Source organism: Thamnophis sirtalis, unplaced genomic scaffold (assembly GCF_051295495.1).
Source record: "Thamnophis sirtalis isolate CommonGarterSnake01/CBP01778 unplaced genomic scaffold, rThaSir2_p1.2 scaffold_6, whole genome shotgun sequence".
Lineage (NCBI taxonomy): Eukaryota > Metazoa > Chordata > Lepidosauria > Squamata > Natricidae > Thamnophis > Thamnophis sirtalis.
The window spans coordinates 105,486,631-105,509,646 of NW_028261386.1; the positions used below are offsets into that span (position 1 = coordinate 105,486,631).

A 23,016-nucleotide genomic window follows, 5' to 3' on the forward strand; every position below is an offset into this window, starting at 1 on the left:
ACTCAACTTTAAAAAAGAACTTTAAAGGGAAATAGTGTATTTGCAACTGCGAGCAAGCCATTCAAATGAAGATGTGCAAGCTGAGTTGAAACTATACTGTTCTAAATAAATTATGAAGATTTTTGGCTTACCTGTACAATTTTCTTATCCGACATTCCTGCTACAAAAAGATTCTGTTTATCTTCATCGGGATTGAATTTGACACAGTAAGGAACTTTCCTGTTGGTGAATCTTGAAATACACTGTCCTAGAGTGAAAACAGGAATCGATGTTCACAACTTTAGCTTTTAAAGTTTGGTTTTAAGACAGCTGACTGGAGGGACCTGCTGGTCTAAGACTTCCTGAAAACCAGGAGAGGGAAAGGGGTTTTTATCAAAGTAAAAAGAGTCAATTTGTGGGGGCAATTACAGTGTTTAGAGAAGAAGGCAAGGCTTCGGGGCACTGTAACTATATATAGAGTAGTAATTTATAAATCATTTGGCAATGTTGGACTAACTTATTCTAAGAACTGACAGAAGTCGACAGATAAATATTCTTGCCCTGAATAGCAAAAGCACTTAGACTTATATGCCACTTCATAGTGCTTTTACAGCCCTCTCTAAGCAGTTTACAGGATCAGCATATTGGCCTCAATAAAAATCTGGGCCTTATTTTACCAACCTTGGAAGGATGGAAGGTGGAGTCAACCTTGAGTCGGTGAGATTTAAACTGCCGAACTGCTGGCAGCAGTCAGTCAGCAGAATAGCCTGCAGTGCTGCATTCTGATCACTGCGCCACCACGGCTTATGTGTTATTAATGAAGGTGAATATTTGAAACTCAGGGTTGAAATGAGGGGTCTTTGGTGCTGTGTGAACCTGGTTGTATTCTTGCAGATGTTTCATTATCCAAACTAGATAACCTCACCAATGCACTCATGCTTATATGTGTTAATAAAAAATTAAGGCAGAGGACAAAAATAAGCCAACCAATCAATAGGAATATAGAGGAAGCAAGCTTATATATTTAGACAAACCATTAGTCAGTCTAGCCTGCAACAATTAACAATGGACTCAGCAGAGTTTGTGACGGAATCTTTCCTAGCCTTTCTTGAACATACTAAACAAGGACCTCACAAAATGGAGTATAAGGACCTCACAAAATGGAGCTCTTTTACTGAGCTGTAAGTTTGCTCTTTCCATCTCAGCACATGCATATATGACTGACATGTTTTTATATTATGGAGCCATCCTTTAATGTATCCTAAAAGTACATTGGGCAATGATATATACTGCTTGAAGTTTATCCTTTGAAAAATGCACATTACATTAGCAATCTTTCCACGCATACAAATACCTGTTTCAGTGTCCCACAGTTTGAGATAGCGGTCATATGCAGCACTGAGGAATTGGGTCCCAGCATTGTTAAAGCATATATCCCTAACAGCTTTACTGTGTCCTACAAGATGGAAATCATGACATTAGAATTGGAAGAGAACCAGAATTTAAACCTCTAAACAGAACATCAGCATGCAACACAGCCTCCAATGAAGTGGCAGAACATGGAGGCTGGATTCAGGCTACGGCTTTATTTATTCCTTCTTTCTCTTATTTGTAGATTAGAGACCTCTGGCTAGCATAGTGTAGAGACTAGCACTACAAAGAACTACAAACTGGTAACTACATATGCCAGTTTGCATAAATACAGTTCTCAGATTAACAGTAAATATGAAGGCAAGCATCCACTTTTCCATGGCCCTCAATAACTTAGGGGATCTATTAGACTTCTTGTCATGAATCTAACTTTTCAAAATATAATTGCAAAGAAATGAAGCAGGAGGTCTATCTCAATTAGCAGTTAACCTGTTCTGTAGGGTCTCTGTGTCCAGACACAGATGGCAGAGGATGAAGTGAGAGGATATATACGGCCTATAGAGTTAACATGGTTTTCATTTCCTTTTGAAGCATTTCCATTTGGAGAACATAGCAAGGAGAACAAAGTAGTTCCCATATTTAAAAATATCTCACAATACTCTCTAAAATTATGTGTAGAAAAATATGAGTGTTCTTTTTAAATAAGTGTTTCCTGAAGAAATCTTTTCATAACTCTTGTTAAGATGAGGACTAGTTATTTGGTGATTAGCTCTAGCCCTAACAATATTCACTGATGTATTTTTTATTCTGTTGCTATTAGCAGGAGTGGTTGATAATAAATAATTTAAACCACTTTTAAAATAACAATATCAGCTTTACAAAACTGAAATACGTATCTTATCTGAATCATCCAAATATCAAGGCTTTCATTGACACCTGTCTTATATTTATTGTTCCTTGGTCAACATGATAAGTTGAAGCAGCAGATGCCAGGTTCAGAAAGAGTAAATTTGTGTTTTTGCGCTCAAATCTTGTTTGACTTTTATTTAAGCTCATGAATATCTCCAACTTCCAAAATTTGGGAAACTTTGGCTTACATAAAGCATACACATCTCAGTCTTGCACATATACAGTAATTTAAAATAGAATAAAAAAGAATAAATAATATTACCAATGAATGTTCTCAAACATCTTCGTTCACCATACACTTCCCAGAGCTTTAGGGTGGAGGAAAATACAAATTTAAATAGAATCACACATAACTGTTATACATGTAAAGACTTCATTTTTAAAACCAACCCATCTTCAAACATAAACTATTATACAGTTTGCCTATTCAAACGTAGGAAAATTAAAAGCATCAAATCCCCTTAGTGAAATCTTTGCAGCTCAGATAAAGAAAAGGAGAAACTGGGCATTATACATAATACATGCTTTGTTAAACACAGAAGGTTTTCTCCCCACTAGTAGTACAGTGTATACTGCATACCACAGATGTATACTTTGTATGTAAAGTAAAGGTAAAGGTTGTCCTCACTCATATGTGCTAGTTGTTCCCGACTCTAGGGGACGGTGCTCATCTCCATTTCAAGGCCGAACAGCCAGTGCTGTCCAAAAAAGTCTCTGTGGTCATGTGGCCAGCATGAAGGCGCATGGAACGCTATTACCTTCCCACCAAAAGTGGTTCCTATTTTTCTAATTGCATTTTTACATGCTTTCGAACTGCTAGGCTGACAGAAGCTGGGATAAGCAATAGGAACTCACACCGTTATGGGCGCTAGGGTTTCAAACTGCCGAATTGCCAACCTTTCTGATTGACAAGCTCAGTGTCTTAGCCACTGAGCCACCGTGTCCATATTTATGTACATACATATAAATACAAAAGTATAGGGGAAGTGATCAAGGCACATCCTAACTTGATTGTGAGGGAGGAGTTTGAGTTAGTCAATCTGAGAATCTTTACTACTATGAGTTCTGCCACCTATGGCCTGCATCCATGTGCTTCCAGATTAGTTAAAGAGTTCCTGGGAGGTGGCATGTGGTGATCCAAGTAGTGACTAATGTCTCTTTGTGGGAAGGAATGATTCCACCAGCCTTGACAGAGGTGGTGCCTCACCCCCCTGAGAGACCATTCTTGGACTCTAGGAATTTGGGCATCTTCTGTCTAGTCTCCTGGGGTGTCGATGAAAGCATTATTGCATAGATTGCTTATGCTGAACAATTAAAAAAATTAGTGAAGAATGTAAGACTGATGACCCACACATTTTTTTTATAAAATTGTAAGCAGAATCAGGGGAAATGGACACAGAAGAAAACGAAGGGAATTAAAGTGAAAATAGAATGAATGCAGGAAAAGTATGTGTCTCACAACAAAATGAATAAAAATGGGCATAAGAAAAGATTATAGGTAGAAGCTGTTAAGAATGGGGTGAAATTATGTTACAAAGAACCATAAAATTGTGCCAAGTTACTGGGAAGCACGAAAAAGAATACTTGGCAGAATGAAGTGAGAGGGGTTCCACAAAAAGTGATGAGAGAAAAATATTATATAATGGGCATAGAGAGAAAAAGATAGCTGCAAAAATATTCAAAAGGAAGTAATGGTTAGTATTTTAAAAATCCAAAATATTTTTCAGAAATACGGGCATTGTGGATTAGTACAGAGGATCAATACAATCGTTTTTATACCGCAAGATCCTGTTATGCCTAATCAACATTCTCATCTTTTAACATTGGCTGTAATGGTTTTGCTTTACCAGTTACAAGATCTGTTCAAAACATTTAATTAGCTATTGAGATGTGGAGAAACCCTGACTCTCCACATATTGAATTTTCAAGAATCCTAAATTAGCATGGCCAACTATGAAGGATATTGGGAATTGCAATTCAGCAAGTCTCCACAACTATGGGTATGTTAACTGTTTTAAATGAATGTGTTTCTTGCTAAATAAGCACTTAACAGCCCTTAAAAGTTATAATCCTGGATGGTCCTGGCAAAAACATGACAATTGCTACTGAGTTTACATTAATGAAAGCATTAAAGAGCAAATGTAGTCACAACAAAATTAAAGCAGAGATAGTATATGCTTTGAATCCATTTACCTTAATTTTACAGTCCATGGAACAAGATAAGAGCAGATGGCCAGAAAGAGGAAACAGCCTGACGGCACTGACTCCCTTAAACAAGAACATAACTATGAATATGTATGCATTTTCCTTTCCAAAATATATATTTCAGTACAATACATCATTTGCTTCTACAGTAGTACTATTAGGTTTTTGTGCCTAAAGCACAGCAACAGTTCTACATCTCCCAAGATGCACCAATGACTAGGCTTTGAGTTGGCTTTATCTTCTAATTTTCAAGGCCAATATATTATGACTGCGGTATATTCTAAAGTTTGGCCAGTTTTGGATAAGCCCCTTTTCTAACATGTGGGGAAACTGTAGTTACTCAAGGTTAACAAAGTAATAGCTCCTATTAAAACACAAAATGTACATGAATTCAAATCACAACAATAGTTTTAATTCTACAAAAAGAAGAGTTAATGCCAGATATGTATATGGGCATATTTCATGGAAAAAGCTTGATGGTCTACTTAGACAATTTAATATCCACAATCTGACTATAGTAGTTTACCACACCACTAACAAACTAATATTAATATGCAGTGAAAGATGCTAATATTTAAGATGAGCATTGAGATACTGTAATTCAAAAGCAGCTATGTCTCCATGAACAGATGTCTTCCCTTCAGCTAGGGAAAGAGGTTTGCTGGTCTATCAAATGGCTGGCCTACCATACTACTACTACTACTTGACCTAGTTATTACATTATTTTGAGACTTCCATACTTCCTATAAACATGGCCATGTAAAAAACGAAGCCGCCCGCCGAGCCTGTAATACGCCAAGACTGCGATAGGAGCCTGCCACCCCTGCGCCCCCAGGAATCGGGCAAGCCCCTTATCCGGCCCAGGGTAGGCCAGGCTCTCCCTACCCTGATGAGACTGAGGACAGTCTCTTTGGCCAGCAATCTGAGTCTTTCTTTTTTTGTATAATAAATTTAGAATATCCAATCAACCGAATTAATAATTATAATCTCAATAAGTACCTCACTGGAGCCACAGCTAGTGCTTGGACCAAAGACTGAGGGAAACTGGGAGCCTAGAGGGAAAGGAGGATACTTACGAAAAATCCCTCAGTCTCTGGACCAATCAGGCTGTGACTAAAACCAGTTGTAGCCCCTCCCGCCGAAACTACAGGAAAAACTGTAATTCAAAAGCAGCTATGTCTCCATGAACAGATGTCTTCCCTTCAGCTAGGGAAAGAGGTTTGCTGGTCTATCAAATGGCTGGCCTACCATACTACTACTACTACCTGACCTAGTTATTACATTATTTTGAGACTTCCATACTTCCTATAAACATGGCCATGTAAAAATGGAAGATTCTTCAAGCAAAAATGGAAGATTTTTGAGCCACAGAAAATACTGGGATAAGTTAGGTTTGGAATGTATATCTTCAAACTTGCTGTGAAATCATCAAAATCCTTCCATAAGCACAGAAAAGACTTTATAGCGCCTGGCATTTTCCCCCAAGTCTTCATCTTATTAACAGGTACCACTGGTTTCCATGAATGAGCTGAAGACTAGATCTCTAAAGCCAATGGTTTTAAAATATAGATGTGAAAAATACTTTGATTCTGAAGTGGTTTGTTTTTGAGTCTCAAACAGCTGCTTTGAGTTAAAAATAGCTTGTTTTGATTATTCTGGAAGTGTTTTGAGATTAAAACATCTGTTTCCAATTCGAAACATAACTGTTTCAAGCTCAAATTACTTCCAGAATGGTTGAAACAACTTATTTTAAATGTAAAATAATATCTGTATTTTAAAAGCAACTTATATGGAAAAGTAGTGATAACTAGCAGAGATAGGCTAAAAATTGGGAATAAAATTGATATACAGTAATAAAACTTGTCTAATAATAAATATCCTGTGCAATTTTTTTCTCAACATTTTGGAATTCTGGTAAATTTGGAATGGGCTTAATTTAATTATAATCATGAAAGGACTGCAAAGACACAAAAGAGGAAAATATAATTTTTTAGGTGTTCCTTACCTTTGTATGACCTGACCATACATGGATTTGTTTCTTAGGAAGGTAACATTTTTCAGGGGGTACTGTTGAACGTAGGTTAACACCAACATCCTGAGGAACATGAAGGTAAGACCTCCCTTGATAGTCATACATTTCTTTGACTGAAAGAAAGAGAAATATGAATGAATGAATAGAAAATTCACACTGTCAGAGAAATAATAGACTAATTCAATGTTGGAGTGGCTGTGATTAAAATGAAGTGCATTGGCCAGGCTGCAGGAACAGGCAGAAAATGGGGCATGCGGAGAGGGTGATAGGAAGCAGCGCCAATGGGCGGTGGCAATCCTTGCAGCCTGGAGCAGCTACTAGGCAGCAGACTACATCAAAAGAAGTTTGCAAATTAAAAACCAAAGAGCTGATATTTGAGAGGAGTATCCAAGCAAATGACTTTACCACAATATTCCCAATAGTTCAATCTGCCCTTGTCTTAAGTTTAACTGCAGGTTCATTTTTTTTACTTTGTTACCACAAACAAAAAACAAAATTAATCTTTCTTATTAATTACACATACACACATAAAAACAAACAACTACCCTGTGCTGACTTCTAGTTATGATGTAATAATTCAATGAAATACAGATATGGGATTATGTTTAATAGCGATAGAGTGGAAAGTTATGACAGAAATGCAGATGAATTGCTAACAGTACCACTTACCATGCAAAACTGTCTTTTCTTCTCCAGGTTTATCATCTTCATGTTTGCCTTTCTTCTGCCTTTTTGCAGTTATTTCATCCAGTTCCCTCTGTTCTTCCTAAATTGCCAAATATTAAGAATTACAATCCTTACTTCTACATCAAAGTATAGAATTATTTATCTTCAATGAGTTCTAATAAAACAAAAAATGATATCTGAAGTAAAGGGCTTTAAGTACAATTCAGGAAATTACATTGTGAACAAGTGGATTTTACATATATACCACACGCACACACACACAGACTGTCTTTATATTTGTGCACGTGTATGTGCACATACTTCAGTACTAGCCATCGATAGGGTCACTTCATACATGGTCCAGATAGAAAATGGACTGATTTTATAAGAGTATTTAATAAAATACACATTCCCCTCCCCTCTGTAATCAGATTCGGATTCCTTGGAAATTCTCTCCCCCATTGGAAGATTTAGCTTAGCCCGCATACCATTTTTGACAAGATCTGTTCTTGATGTCTTACTGATTAATATCTAGACCTCAGAGACTTTAGATATGCTACCTTCTGCTTATTACTTTGAGCCCATTTTCCTTGGTAAATATGCTTGTTTTTACCCCCTTGTATGATGCACAGGAACCATAAAGAAAATGTGGTCAGTTATGCTCACAGGTATGCTCCTTCCCTCCTCACTTTGTGTCTTTGATAGCAGTTGCACAACAGAGCAACTGCTCATAATAAATCTATGTGGAAATTGGAAAGGGTGTTTGTCAAAAATATCAACCTTAAAACATTCTGAAGAACAGCATCAGATACCTTTGTGTGGCTGACTATGTAAGTTGTCTTTCATGTAATGTTACAGCAAGCAACATTTCTGTGTTGCATTTTCAGCAAAAAATTGGAAGATTTAGAAATTTATTTGATTATATATTTTCTATGTTTTGCTACTTGTGTCCTAGCTATATAGCTCAAGATTTCAATTACAATACAGATGCACTATATTGCCAAAAGTATTCGCTCACAACTGAGTCTGATTATGTGGAAGGGTGAGCGAATACTTTTGGCAATATAGTGTATATAGAGACTTTGTATATCAATGTCAAACTAGCAACTATGGTTTAAAGTAATGTTAGTAGTCTGAGTGGAGCTGTCTGCTTTTGTAAGTGACATTTTGATGCTCTGTAATTTAAGAAATTGCTTTTCAAAACCCATCTGCATGATTTATACCATATAAGCTGTTTTTTTTCCTGATTCCAGGATTCCAGAGTAGCATATTTGTAATGAATAAACACTTTTTAAAAATCAGTGATTAGGAAACATAGTACTATTCAAATATTTTAGACTTTAACTTCCATCTGCTGGCCAATGGCAAGCAAATGAACTGCGGGACATGTAATTCAAAACAGTTGCACAGCACCAAGGTGCTATACAGAATTATAGCTACTCTCCCATTCAAAACATAAGAATAGGAGTACAACAGCATATATAAACAAGTGTCATAAACAGAATGTGGGACTTGCTCATCCTATTCTTTATACTTGAAAATAATAAAAAAATGAAGGGTACTCACTTCAGAAGGTTTTGCAACCTCCTTTTCGTCAACATATTTTGCCCAAGGTCCCAAGAAGCCATCTATATTAGATGCATCATTCTCTTTGAATTTTTTCCTTTTCTCTGTTTTCTTTTGTCCTGTTTCAAACACTGTTAAACCTATGGCACAATAGCAAAAGATTATTTCTGGATTTGAACGCAACTCTTACTTTAAGGATGACAGAACTGTCTTCTGCCTCCTGAAATAACAATTGATGCTTTCACACAAAATCAAGCTTGATTTGTGGACAACACGTTCACGATAATCCCTATTTCATTCTCCTACATAGCCAATAAAATTCCAAATAGTTTTGCCAAGGTTTGTGACAATGAAGTTTATAGCATACACTACTGCCAAGCTCTGTTATGATTAGGTTCCATATTAGTTTTCTCCTTGTAGCACATTTGTAACATTAAGAGATAACTGAATAAAGATTCTTAGAAAATAAAAATGGTGATAACTACCTGTAACCCAATATTTACATTAGAAATGTTATCATTTAGAATAGAATAGAATAGTTTTATCTTTGTTTTCTTGCCCAGAAAATAAAGATAAGCTACAGCAATAGGAAGAAGTGCTAGAGGTGACAGTTAATCCCCATCCCAAAATACTTTTTGAGGCCACTCATGATGTTCTTCAAAATTTTTAAACATATCTGAAACACTCAAATAGCAACTCCCTGTCGTCAACATGTTTTCTCATCCATCAAACAGTGATGGTTCATACAATGCTTAATTGTTAGTTTGTGAATGCAAGAGTACAGAACAAAAGATAATAATGAAATCAAGAATGAAAATCATATTTGGTGTTCCTTTACCTTGATTTTTTTCTGCTTCTTCTACAGATCCAATATATTTAGTAGACACTTCATAATTGTCTATGGAAGGATCTAGTGCATATCCTGCAGGATCAAATCATTTTAAAGTTATTCTTTGTAAAGTATTTTTATTGTCACAATTTTAATTTATATTATCAAGCTCACAAAAAATGTTTGTCTTTGGCTCACGTCCGACACACATTTTTAACAAAAATCATTATAAATTATCAACAGATCTTAAGAATTTTCAAAGCTTTTGTTGCTATAATGCTTTAAACAAGGACAATTATAATGACTTTCCATATGGGATGCATAAATGCAGAACCGTATATAACTGTCTTTATTTATATATGAGTAATCTATATATTCAGCCTTTTACATCATATGGCCATTGCAACAGAAAGCTTCAAATCAACCTAGATAATTAAAAAAATCCATAAAACCACTGATTGTATTTGAAAAAAACACCATTTCATCATTTATTGACAATGTATATTTAATTATATACACTTCAATATATGTAATTCTTTTTTTTATTTTTAGTGATTTAACCGCAACTGTAAGCTTTATTTCAAGATTAAATTAGGGTTTGTAACTAACAAAAGCAGACAGAATAACTATGCTTAAAAATGCTATTTATGATAAGTTTTGTAATCTTTTACTGTTAAGACTCTATAATATTCTAGAGACCTTTTTATTTAAGATGATAGATGACAGATAGGTCCCTAGGATTCTGTGATATTTTTTGCACTTCAAATGTTCCAAAAATAAGGATATTTCCATGGTGATTGATTGAAAGAAAAAAATAGAATCAATATCACTGGTATTGCATGATTGTCTTAAAAATGCTTACAAATAACAAAAAAAATTATGGCAGGATTCCAATCACACTCATCTATTCACACTGCAGAGTGTGAATTGTAACATTAATCAAAAGGGATCATGCCACCAGATTGATGTACCTTCCCCCTCCTGTCAGCACACATTTAAACAGAAATACCATTTTCAGTGATTAGGTATTGCTTCAGAGTATGAATCACGGTGAACATGAAATCAAGACTGAATCTTTTGGCATTCCACTTCATACCCCTTATACAGTTGGATGAGCACTCTTTGAATGATTTTCAAGCTAACTATCCATTTAACTGTCATTATATCCATTCTACATTAATTGACTTACTAATCATGAGATACTTGCACGTGGGATAATTGAAAAAAAGATGATTGAAAACTACTTCAATTCGCATCTCCTCAAATGGTCTCCAGTGAAATATGGGCATGTTGGTAAGTTGATTTCAAGATTTTAAGGATAGAAATTAGAATGGTTTGCTTCTTAGTTGTTTCTCATTCTTATATCCTCCTTAATTCACCCACAATTAACAATGGGATAAAATGCAGCCTTGCTTCTTCCTCTGACATCCTTACCTCATTAGTGACTTCAGTAATAAACCTCCTATCAATCAGGCCAAAACTGAAACCTCTGATTCTGGAAAAAATAAAATGGCCTGTTCTTGCTCTATCATCATCTGTCAGCCAAAATCTTATAAACTGAATTTCCTCAACAAATATTACCTTCCTATCTTTGGAATAGCAAATACAAGCTATTTTATTTGCTATCCTGTATCTTCTTTCAGGGGCTTAAAATAATTTCTGTCTGAATACATAATTGTCAAAGCATGCTCTGATGCTCTCTGAGATAAATCAACTTACTCACAAAAAAGCAAAGTGCAAAAAAAGAGGGGGAGACTGAAGCTCAGATCTCTTTTCCTTCTCTGTCTACAATCTACAATATTTATTTTACAATCAATAGTGCTCCACAAAGATAGGCTGGGAAGACAGCCCAGGATTTGGGTGAATCAAATGTATTAGTTCCTGCTGTTTCTTGCGGCCAACATTCTAGTTTATTTTATTAGCTTGATGTAACTGAACAATGATGCCTTTGTCCAATTCTTGCAACATTTAGGTAGGAGCACATTCCTGTGTAGAGAAGCTTGGATTCTTGGAGACAGAGGAGATGCCTTCTCTAACTCCTAGCATTTGGCAAATTCTTTTATTGTCAGTGTACATGGAGACATTCTTTGCTACTGCTGAAAACTGTGAAAACAAATTGCTAGACTATTGCTTAGTTTGTTTCCAGAGTAATATTCAACTGTTTACCTCCAGAAAATATAAATGTTAATGTAAGTAGTATGTAAATATATGAGAAACATTAAAAAATATATAGATAGAATACACACATTCTACACAACCTGCTGTTCTTTTTCTTTCATTTACAAACATCACATTAAAAGGAATACTAAAATATTTCAAGCTTCACAGATAATCAACTTGTGTTGATTTATTTACTTTATTATATAGGATAGTAAAACTAACCCGAAGGAGGAAAAGGAAATTCTCCAAAATGAATTAGGCATCTTTATTTTCCAAAAATATTTGAGCTTCCAATATATTTTCTCAATTGATCTCATAGGTTTCAGAGAATGGGCCTTTCTCCCTACTTCCAGGCAATGCTATGGATTGACCCTGAACCTAGAAGGCGGGCCATGAATTCTACAAGATATTTTCCAAAATAAAGAGGGATTCTTTTCATTTGTGATACAGAATTTTTCATTCCTTATGACACTTTTAAAAAATTGTATTTATTAACTATTTCATAAAAATGATCAGACAGAGACATTAGTCTCATGGAATGGCTATAAATATTGCCGCGCTCCTCCCCAAAAAATAAGGACAATGACTTTTCAGAGCATTATGGAAACATCCGATTTGCAGAGTTTTGTTTTTTAAAAAAAAAACTCCCTCAAAATGCATGGGAGTCAAACTTTCTCTATACCTGATCTGTATTGTACTCCCTGTTGAACTGAGGAAATTAGTCTTCTGAAAGACTGGATTTTCAATAGTATATTTAAACAAAGTTTAAATGCAGATGGTATAAATTATTATGTTGTTTATTGTTATTTTAATATGACAATTATGTATTCAGACAGAAATTATTCTAAGCCACTGCAAGAAGATATTGGGATAGCAAATAAAATTGCTTGTATTTGCTATTTCAAAGACAGGAAGCTGATATTTGTTGAGGAAATTCAGTTAGTAAGATTTCTGTTGACAGACGATAGAACAAGAGCACTCCATCCCCACCCCCCCGAATCAGAGGTTTCGGACTGATTGATAGGAGGTTCATTATTGAAGTCATTATTAAGATAGGGATGTACTAACTATATACATCCCTACTACGGTACTAACTATGATCCTGGTTACTTTCAAGTTATGCTGAAAGTTGGATGGAAACGATGCACTGTAATACAGTTGTTTGTTCAATAAGTGGTACAAAAAATGAACAATTACATCCAACCAGAAATGTTATGTTTATTTCATCATAATATTTTCTACACAATGAAGATTATTACAGATATGTTGCAGAGCTGTATATATTGCCAGCAGTATTTCAATATCGATCAACTACTTTACTCTTTCAGGAATTGTATAACTGATATTAATATAATAAAAACTTTAATAAAAAAGTTGAATAGGAAATTCAATTAACTAAACAATTCAAACCTAGATGTTTTCTGAACATTTTCCAATTAAAAACAAAGTCTTCAGTCACTTACTGCCATACTTGCCAGAAAGACCAATGGCATACAGACACAATTTATTTTGAAAGCTTTGGAGGTTCTGAGAAGTTTGGAGGTATATTAGAGCAAGGCATCACTAAGCATAACAATTTTTAATCGGTTCGAGTACAAAGAAACATACACATATATTACCATAAGTTGCAAATGTTCTTCTCTGTTGTTCAAACATGAAATCATTAATATGTGCTGGTTCCGTATATCCAGAAAGCATGTTCCTGGGAGCGGCCATCTGTTGAGTCCTAAATGGATTGACTGGCCCAAACTGCGTTAAAAATAGTACAATAAAATGTTTAGTAAGATTTGCTCCCTATATGGCATTTTATTTACAAAGATATCCATGTTGAAATATTTATTACATCTTATCTTTCACTCAAAAAACTCAGCTCAGCATAGATGATACAGCTATCATGTATGTACAACATACAACTATCCTCACAACAATTCAATATAGTTAGGTCAGAAGAAAGAATGATTGCCTAAGATCATTACCAAACCTTCACAAATGGGCATTTGAACCTCAGATTGAACAACTGAAATGGAACATACCACCACAATCTGAAATTAGTTTTGTAGACAATGGGTGAGCAGTTTCCAGGCATTACTGAACTCAAATAATTTCTGCCTCCGCACAACCCATTTTTGGCCTCCGTGCGTTGCATTTTCAGCTGGTTCCAGGCGGTGGGGATCACCGTTACCGCCTGGAACCGGCCAAAAATGCAACACACGGAGGCCAAAAATGAGGCGCACGGAGGCAGTGATCGGCAGTGATGTGCTGTGATGATCCCCACAGCCTGGAACGGGTCTAAAACCGGGCATAAGGAGGCCAAAAACATGAAACGTGAAGGCTAAAAACGTGTCATGTGGAGGCGGCGATAGGCTGTGGTGATCACCGCAGCCTGGAACAGCTGATTGGTGGTATTCCGACTGATCGAACCGCCGATCAGCTGCTCATGCTGAATTAGGCTGCGATAACATGCTGACACTGACCAGGTTGTTTGCTGTTTGCTGCAAGGACGCTAGCAAGATGAATACTAATGGATGCTGGTAGGCAGGGGCTGAATCTTTTTTTCTTGTTTTCCTCCCCCAAAACTAAGAGCGTCTTATACTCTGAAAAATAGGGTATTTATATTCATGTGATTGGTATGTTTTATGCAGTAATGATGACTGCTAAATAATCAACTATGAAAATGGAAATGGAGTCAATAATCTCACTTCCAGAATTCTTACAGTACAATATGCAAATTATAGATGACAAAATTATATTAAAAGCCATAGTTCAATAATAAGATTTTCCCCATATTTTGAGGGTTTTTATCCAAAATAGCAGCATCAAGAAAATTAAACTGCAGATAGATGCAAAGTATTCAATTCGCTCAAATAAAGTTACAAGGATTGAAAGCATATAAGACCAGACATTCCCCCTCCAATTTATTTTTAACCACTCTGTAGCATTAGAGTTGTTAAATATTATTCCTAGTACATCCCATATTCTCTAACTATGTTTCAACATCTACAAATTGGAGTACTTTATAGCTGAATATAATTGCTAGAGCCAGGGAGGAATTTGTTGTATGTTTGCTGGGCTATCTCAGAGTTTTATTCTCTATGGGTTTCTTATTTTTGCCTCAATAGGATGGTCTGAATCAAGATGGCTGTGCTGCCTTCTGTACTGTACAATGACTTTTTTTTCCACACTAGCCAAGTTAAAAATTCTCCTGAAAGCTTCAACTGATTTTTTCCCTGTGAACCATGCTGAGACATAACACATTTTACAATGCCTCCAACCCTGTTGGTGATAGATCACTGCAAGAGAGAAGCAGAATCTGCAGAAGTCACCACATTCCCTTCATCTGTGAGTGAGAGAAATTAAGATTTCCACTCTTCACCATTCTAAATCCAATCCCATCAGACTTCAATATGTAATTAATTGCATTGTAATGTTTAGATTGCAAATCATCTTCATGTCAGAGCTAAGATACTATATTCAATGTTACTTCCTGTTTATGCAATAGCAGTCTTCTTCATACTATCCTACCCCTATTGTGTGCATCAATTCTGAAAAGCCCTTTATCCACCAGAGACAGGCATATATGTCTGCAGATAAGAATCTGGTTATAATATATTCCATTGTACTAAAGCTGTGCACTGTTTCGAGGGAGGAATTCGGGGAGAAAAGCCGGCAATAATAGAGTGCAAAAGCACTGATCAGATGAAAGGTATATATTCCTCATAAATTAACTATAGCTGTTATATAAGGCTGTTATTCTACCCGCAGAGATGCCCACTACATGAATCTTAAGCCATCTGACAAAAAAGTCAAAACTGCAATACTTAATGAGATTCATGTATTATTTCCTCATCCTCTGGATCAGGCATGTTTTGCATCTTGAATCATTCCCCAGTTCCCTCATATTTAAATCTAAAATCAAAATAATCAAATAACAGATATTCTTAACCCACAAAAATCATAGCAAATTTGTGTACATTTTACAATTAATATACATTTTTCACACTACTGTTTACTCTTGGGAATACAGATCACCAATATCACAAAAAATGCATTAAGTGTACAAAAAATGACATTTTGAGTTTTGACATATTTTCACAACAATAGCTGTTTACATTGAGACAAATGAAATAGTAAACAGACAGTCTTGACTTACAGCCATAAGGTGACCAGAATTAAGGTTGTGCTGGTGATTAAGTGAATCATCCTATGACTATGTCCAATTTTATGATCTTTTATGTGGCGGTCATTAAGTAAATTCAGTGGTTGTTAAGCAAACCCATTGTCCATAAGTAAGCAATGGTTTCTGGCATAAAATGTCACAAATCACATTCATTTGACTGCAGAACACTGTAAATGGCCATAAAATGCACTCATGCAACTGCACCCCTACCCCAGGTGTCAGCATTTCGAATCCTGTTCATAAGTACGTTTTTAGGGTCCACCATAACTTCAAACTATCACTAAGACACTGGTTATAAATCAAGGATTATCTATACTAAAAGGATTATAGTAGCTGCCTCTTCCTGGAGGAGATATTTTTCTGAAGAATATTCAATTTTATGATTTAAAAAAAAATAATCTGGGTATTTGAGAGCTTTTATAAAGTAGAAATTTGTATTCAAATTTTCTTCCAATACTTTTAATTTAACTAAAAAATTGCCTGTTTTATTTTTTTTCGGATGTAAGAAAAAGAATTGCAAATATAAGGAATACTGCTGCTTTTTGTCAGTAAATATTATTTTTTATTTTTGCCAGAATATTATTATTACAAAAATACGGCATTTATGAAACTCACAAATATACATTAAATATGGACATGTATTACACATATCTTCAATGCATCAGTTCAATTTAATTCCTAATTGATCACACCAAAACTCCTTGAGAATTAACGCTGCTTTCTCATCTTTTGATAAAATTAGCATTCTTCAAGAGTACAGATCTAGCATTTAATCGATAAAAAGATAAAGATAAAAAAGAGAGTCCCCAATACTCCGCTTACTATGTAATTTCATAAATGCAAAAGAAAGAAGTAAAAGTAACATCTGGCTATGAGATTACAAAGCTATGAATAAGATCATTCTTTCCCCCACATCTTGCCTACTATTTCCAAGTGAAAAGTCAAATAAGTAGAGTATTATAAACAGACCAGATGTATTTTATATACACGAACTCCATTATTTAGCGTTATTATTTCCAGTTTTAAGGAACTGTATTGTACAAAACAAGAAACAAATAAAATCTGCAGAAGGACGGTGTCGGGGGAGATATGGTAGCAATCTTTAGATATTCAAAAGTCTGCTATACATAGAAGGAATACACTTGCTCTCTGTTGCCCCAAAATGGCACTACCAATACCAATGGACTGAAACTGCAGAGAAGTACATTGAAGCTAAATATTGGGAGAAATTTCCTGATAGTAAGGCTGTCTAACAGTATAATAGGTTGCCTGAATATGTGGCATGTTCTCTTTCACTGGAGATTTTCAAACAGAGGCTGGATTGCTGTCCAAAGTGCTTAAGAATCTTACACCAAGCAGGGATTTGGACTGGATAATTTCTCAGGTACCTTTCAACTACCTATATACTTTTATGAAATGTTTTTCTATTCTAATTATCTGAAAACTGAATTTTTAGTTAGAAAAAAATATTTTAAGAGAAAGTTTGTCCAGTTTCATAGTTAAACTCTTTATTAAAAGTAATTATTTTTATTATTGATTTTGGTGTAGTTTTTAGTGTACAGAACAGTTATAAAACCAAGCCCTAATTTCCACTCTCAATTTTAAAATTGTAGATACTTTCTTCAACCACCTTCTAGTTGAAGAAGGTATCATCATACTTAAATACAATAAATGATGTTGCAAAACTGTATATACATTATTTAATAATTAACAGTAGTTTTTCACATCTTATTGAACAATATCAGCTAATAATATTAAGCTTAAGAAGTCATAGTTCATCTCTATACTGTGTTGCTGAGATTGCAGCTAAAATATTGTGTCTAATTCTGCCCACTGCATTTTTTTAAAAAAAGACACAAACTGTAGCATGCCCAAAGGATAGGTGATAAGGAGGCTGGGAAGAAAACTTGTAAGAACAGTTGGCGCTATGGGTATGGAGAAGAGAAGAATGGGGGCGGGGTGATAATGTCTTTAATTATTTGAACAACTGTCATGTAGCAGATGGGGCAGAATTGTTCAGAGTAGCTTCAGAAGCCAGGAAAGGATCAATGGGTTTACACAGAAGTGGATTTTGGTTAGACATACACACATGCACACACACAAAATGCCAATAGTCAGAGCCTTTAAATAATGAAAATGAATAATAGGATGCAACAGCAAATTCCTTCACTGGGCAGGATTGGACTAGATCAGGGGTGTCAAACTTGTGTGCAACTTTTCCCCCCTTCACTAAACCGGGCTTGTGTGTAGCTAGCATGTGACGCATCCGGCCTATGGACCACGAGTTTGACTAGATGATCTCCAGACCATCTTCTAACCTTTACATCTATGATTTTGTGATAAATTGAAAGCAATTCAGATTAAAAAGCTAATTTACTTACCTCTGGTGCAAACATGGTGTCATATTTTGGGTTATATTGAACTTCTTTGGTGGTTGGATCAAGATGAACCCCTGTTTCCACATCTTCCTGGAAAATTAAACATAGTTGTAATGGACATACTTCCCAAACAGTAAATCTTCTATATTAGCTTGATTAGAAAATTCTATTTCAAGTTCCCGAAGATCTTACGTTACTTTGGCATATGACATCATCAGAGCAACTTTTATATAAACTTCCTATAAAACTGGCATCTGAAAAATCTTTTTTTCCCCAGTAGGACTTTCCTAGGTTAGGATGTATTCACCATAGTCTACCTGCCAATAGAATATATTTGTTCAAGATTGAATTGTGGAGTCTTTAGTGCTGCTCTCTGAACTTACCATACTTAACTGAACCATAACATAACTTTATCATACTTAACTATAACTAACTTAACCATAGTTTTAATTGGGAAACTGTAAGCATCCGAGAGCAAATTTAATCCAAATTTCCTGGAACCTTAGGGCCCCATCAACAGGTACGTAGTGAAATAATATTTAACTCCATTCAAAAGAAGACATTTCGCTTCTCATCTGAAGCTTATTGGATGGGAAGCGAAACATCTTAAAAGAAAAACCAGAAGGTCCAGTTGCCTCTTGAAAAAGCACCTTTGGGACAACCATGACCTGGATGACTGATAATCTCTACAGACATCTATTCAAAAGAGACAATAAAAAGCTAAAAATAATCAGAAAGACCAGAACATCTCCTCACCAGCAATTAATACCCAGATAAGGAGAGATTAATACCCAGATTAACACCAAACAAATAATCAAGCAGTAAACTTCCTGATCAAAGAATTATCAAGGAGAAAACAATGCTCCCACCAACAGGGACAGGGCAAACTACTGTATAAAAACAGAAAGCAAAAATCATTCCTTTCTAATATTGAAGATATAATCTAGTTGAATAATGAAACATCTTCAACCAAACAACCAAGCTCAGAGAACCAGCAATTCCACAGTGTGGTTGGCAAACATAATTCTCTTAAGTCCTACAGGAGGCTGTCCCCTATATAAACCAATTAAACCAATACAGAAGGCCCAAGCAGGGAACTTCAACGTTTTAGAATTAAAGCAAATATCAGTATCAAAGACCAAAGAAATATTAGTTAAGGCCACATAGCATTGCCAACTCTATGAAGAAGCACTTGTGAGAAAATAACAGAAAAATTATGAACAACTTACTCCAACTAGTACACACTGACTTTCCCTATTTATAAATTGGAAGGCATAAATCTAAGAAGGCCCCACTGGCATTTACACATCTGCTTAAAAACAACTTTAACATCTATTTCCAGTGGAAAGCCAAATGGGTTACTGAACGCCCAGACACAGAAAGACATGTAGATGATCCCATGCAAAAGATGCGAAGTTTTGAACTACCTCACCAGCATGACTGCCTCTGAACAGGATTTATACCTCACATGGTGTCTGCCGGGATTTACTGTATAAATGGAATATAGAATCCTCCCCTCAGGGCGACCATGAGGTTCCACATCAAAATTGTAGATCACATCATGACTGGTTCTAAGCTGAGAGCATATACTGGTCCAGTATTTGACTTTTTTCAGATAAACGATGCTGCGTCTCAATGGTTAATAGCCTAGACATTGGTATCTGAATACAGATCCTTTTAACATTCATATTTTACTGTTTTTTATTTTTATTTTAGGTGACATGTTAATAAATTCATGTATGTTTTGCCTTATCTTAAAAAAGAAAGACTTGGATCTTATTATCAAAAACATTTACCATTTGCCTTAAACATCATTTAATTTCTTCAAAAACTAATAGAATCCTTGACAAACAGCTCCTATTCTTGTGATGAAAATTTAACCTTAGTTAAAAAAAGGCCAGTTCCAACTAGGGCTGCATTTATCTAATACTAAACCAGAGATTCAGTACCAAGGAAAGCAGAATTATGCAATCAACTTATATTTTAAGGCAAACTCTTGATTTAAGGAATTTAATTAAAATGTGTTTTAAAGCAAAATTGCCCTTTAATTATGAATCAGTTTTTATGTATGCACAGAAACTTACAGAGTATGGACAAAATTTCTCAGCTGCATCCAAAGTTTACTAACCAAGGTCTAACGGAAGTTTATTTTTTTCCAATTTAAACACCACAAGGACAGCTCACAAGACAAAAATAAAATAACGCATCTATAATCAAAATGTAACATAAAGCAATAAATGGATTTAATTAGTCACAAATAACATTTATTGTATCAACACTGTCTAGTTAGTAGTTAAGGCACCAGGTTAGAAACTGGGACGTCTGCATTCTAAACCCACTTTAGCCATGAATGCTGGCTGGGTGACCTTGGGTCCATCACTCTCTGTCTACCCAATTGATCTCATAGGGTTATTGTTGTAGGGAAAATAGGAGGAGGAAGGACTATGTTTGATGCGTGACCCGACAAAAGCGTGACGTCATCAATGCGCCGACAACAGTGCAGCAACAACAGCGCGGAGACAGAAGGGTGCTTTACAACATCACGTCGACAGAAAGCCGATTTAACTTAAGGTAAGGGTTAGGTTTAGCGTTACGTTTAGGGTTAGGGTTACGTTTAGGGTTAGGTTTAGTTTTACAGAGCGCTTCTGTCGCCGTGCTGTTGTCGGCGCGCTTTAGAACACGCGGTTTTGTCACCGCGGTTTAGTCGGGCGTGGTTTTGTCATTCGCCCTTTTGTCGGTGAACTTGTTTGATGTCTTGAGTAGTTTATAAAAAATAATAAAGGTGGCATATAAAATAGATAAATAATATTATATGTTATATTATTTCAGTTTATACAACTATAAAGAAACCAAGCATTAACACCCATCACTAAGAAATCCACAGAGTTCCTTTTTGGTCTTAATAGCATCCCTCCCATGCTACAAGTTCATAACCTGTGGGGTTTTAAAAAACAGTAATATAGAAAGTTGATATTGTTTAGATATGGCCCTAGTAAATAAATGTTAAATTCTACATCTTTCTTTACTTTGGACAAGCAGCAAAATCTCAGACTGTTTACTAAGTGTTTTCTGCATCTAGATGTACTATTTTGAAAATAACTGAACCAGTGATAATTTAATATATCAGAATGGAATGGCTTTATGAACTCATTAGTTCATAAATAATTTTATAAAGGTTATTCAGCTCACCAGGTTATTCTACAATGAAGTCCATTTGTACATCAATAAAACTAGAAACAGAATATAATATTATGAAACAATTCATTCCATTCAACATAAACGAATTTAGGAAGCAGAGTAAGGATAAAAATCATATCTCAGATTCAATTCGATATTCAATTAACAAAAGAAAGCTATAAGTTATATACCTTTCCCAGAAGGGGAATATCTACTTAGATAATTATTTTTCATAAACATTCTATCTCCCCTACTTGGCTTCATAGTGGACAAGAAAATTGAGTGGATGATTGGAAGAGACACACAATGAAAAATTTGTGAAAAGATGGGAAAATGGATAGAAAAACATTTAAGAGGTGGAAATGCTAGCAAAAACAGCAGTAGGGTAGTGTGGGGCTCTATTGTGAAGAAAGAATATCAAAAGAATAAAAGTGGAGGTACAGGTGATCCTCACTTAACAACCCTAACTAGGACTAGAATTTTCACCACTAAGTGAAGCAGTCATTAGATGAAACATCACATGACCACACAATTTAGAGACAGCAGTTTTGGTAGACCACATTGCAGTTATTAAGCAAGGAATGTGCTGTTTTTTTGAGGAGCATCTCATGTTTCCTTAGTCCTGCCATGCTCACCTTCACTTCACCTTCTCCCATTCTCTTATCTCCCCCCCCCCATCTTTGTCCTTTTGGCTGCTGTTACCTCCCCCTGCCGATCTTTGTTGTCTTCTTTCTCCACTGTGATGAGGTCCTACCTGATTACGTCTAGACTTTTGTTAGGCATCCATGATGCTGTGTGAGACCCTTGCAAGGCCTTCATTTAGCATAGGGAGGCCTTGGAAAAGATCAGCGGTTGCCTCAGCTGGATGTGTGTTGTCAGCAACGAAAGGAAGAAGACAGAAAGGTCAGCTGTCAGTCAGTTGGGGATAGTAGAGTGCAGGGTGGCCAAAATGATCTATCTGAGCAGTCTACTTTTACCCTTCTCTCGCCACCCCCAAACTGAGTATTTACTTTCAAGATAATGATACAATAAAAATAATTTATCTACATGCCTGTTTCTTGTACCTGAATAATTCTGTAATTTGGCTCAAATTATTAATATTATAGACAAAACAATCTGTTTACATCAATGTTTAATGAAAATATTTTCCCTAAAAACACATCAGAGAAAATAAATTCCACAACCACCTGAGACAGCTTATTTAGCTACTGCATGTATTTCTTGAGGATCAACATTACACAATCTTGTGGTTTTAAACCATTGGATGCCAAAGTGCATCATAAATGTTTCCATTAATGAATGGAAATTCTTTAGCTTCTTTCCTTGAGTGATAACTTCCTACACCCTCTGAACCAAAAATGCATTATGGCCAAGGGGCTGCCATTGAAAAGAAATGCTACCTTCTGCAATTAGATAGAAAACCTACCCTCTTCTTTATTAAATGTCTTTACAAATTGTCAGCCTAAAGCAGCTATTGGAGCAAGTACTTATTGCTGGTGGGATGGTCAATAACAATAGAATATCTATCCTCCACCTCTGCACATCTCCAGATCACTGTAATATTGCA

The 23,016-nt window shown here is 35.6% G+C and overlaps 1 protein-coding gene across 1 annotated transcript in view; it reads right to left on the minus strand.

Annotated features, from left to right (window-relative positions):
* Positions 1 to 23,016, minus strand: part of CDC40 (cell division cycle 40) — a 41,112-nt gene that overhangs the window by 13,151 nt on the left and 4,945 nt on the right. The window contains exons 2-11 of the mRNA XM_087718651.1: positions 18,276 to 18,362; positions 13,337 to 13,466; positions 9,567 to 9,650; positions 8,729 to 8,868; positions 7,166 to 7,262; positions 6,470 to 6,609; positions 4,453 to 4,527; positions 2,522 to 2,567; positions 1,334 to 1,435; positions 132 to 247 (exon numbers count right to left, since the gene is read on the minus strand). Coding sequence (XP_087574777.1) covers positions 132 to 247; positions 1,334 to 1,435; positions 2,522 to 2,567; positions 4,453 to 4,527; positions 6,470 to 6,609; positions 7,166 to 7,262; positions 8,729 to 8,868; positions 9,567 to 9,650; positions 13,337 to 13,466; positions 18,276 to 18,362 — 1,017 coding nt within the window. The remainder of the gene's footprint in view (positions 1 to 131; positions 248 to 1,333; positions 1,436 to 2,521; positions 2,568 to 4,452; positions 4,528 to 6,469; positions 6,610 to 7,165; positions 7,263 to 8,728; positions 8,869 to 9,566; positions 9,651 to 13,336; positions 13,467 to 18,275; positions 18,363 to 23,016) is intronic.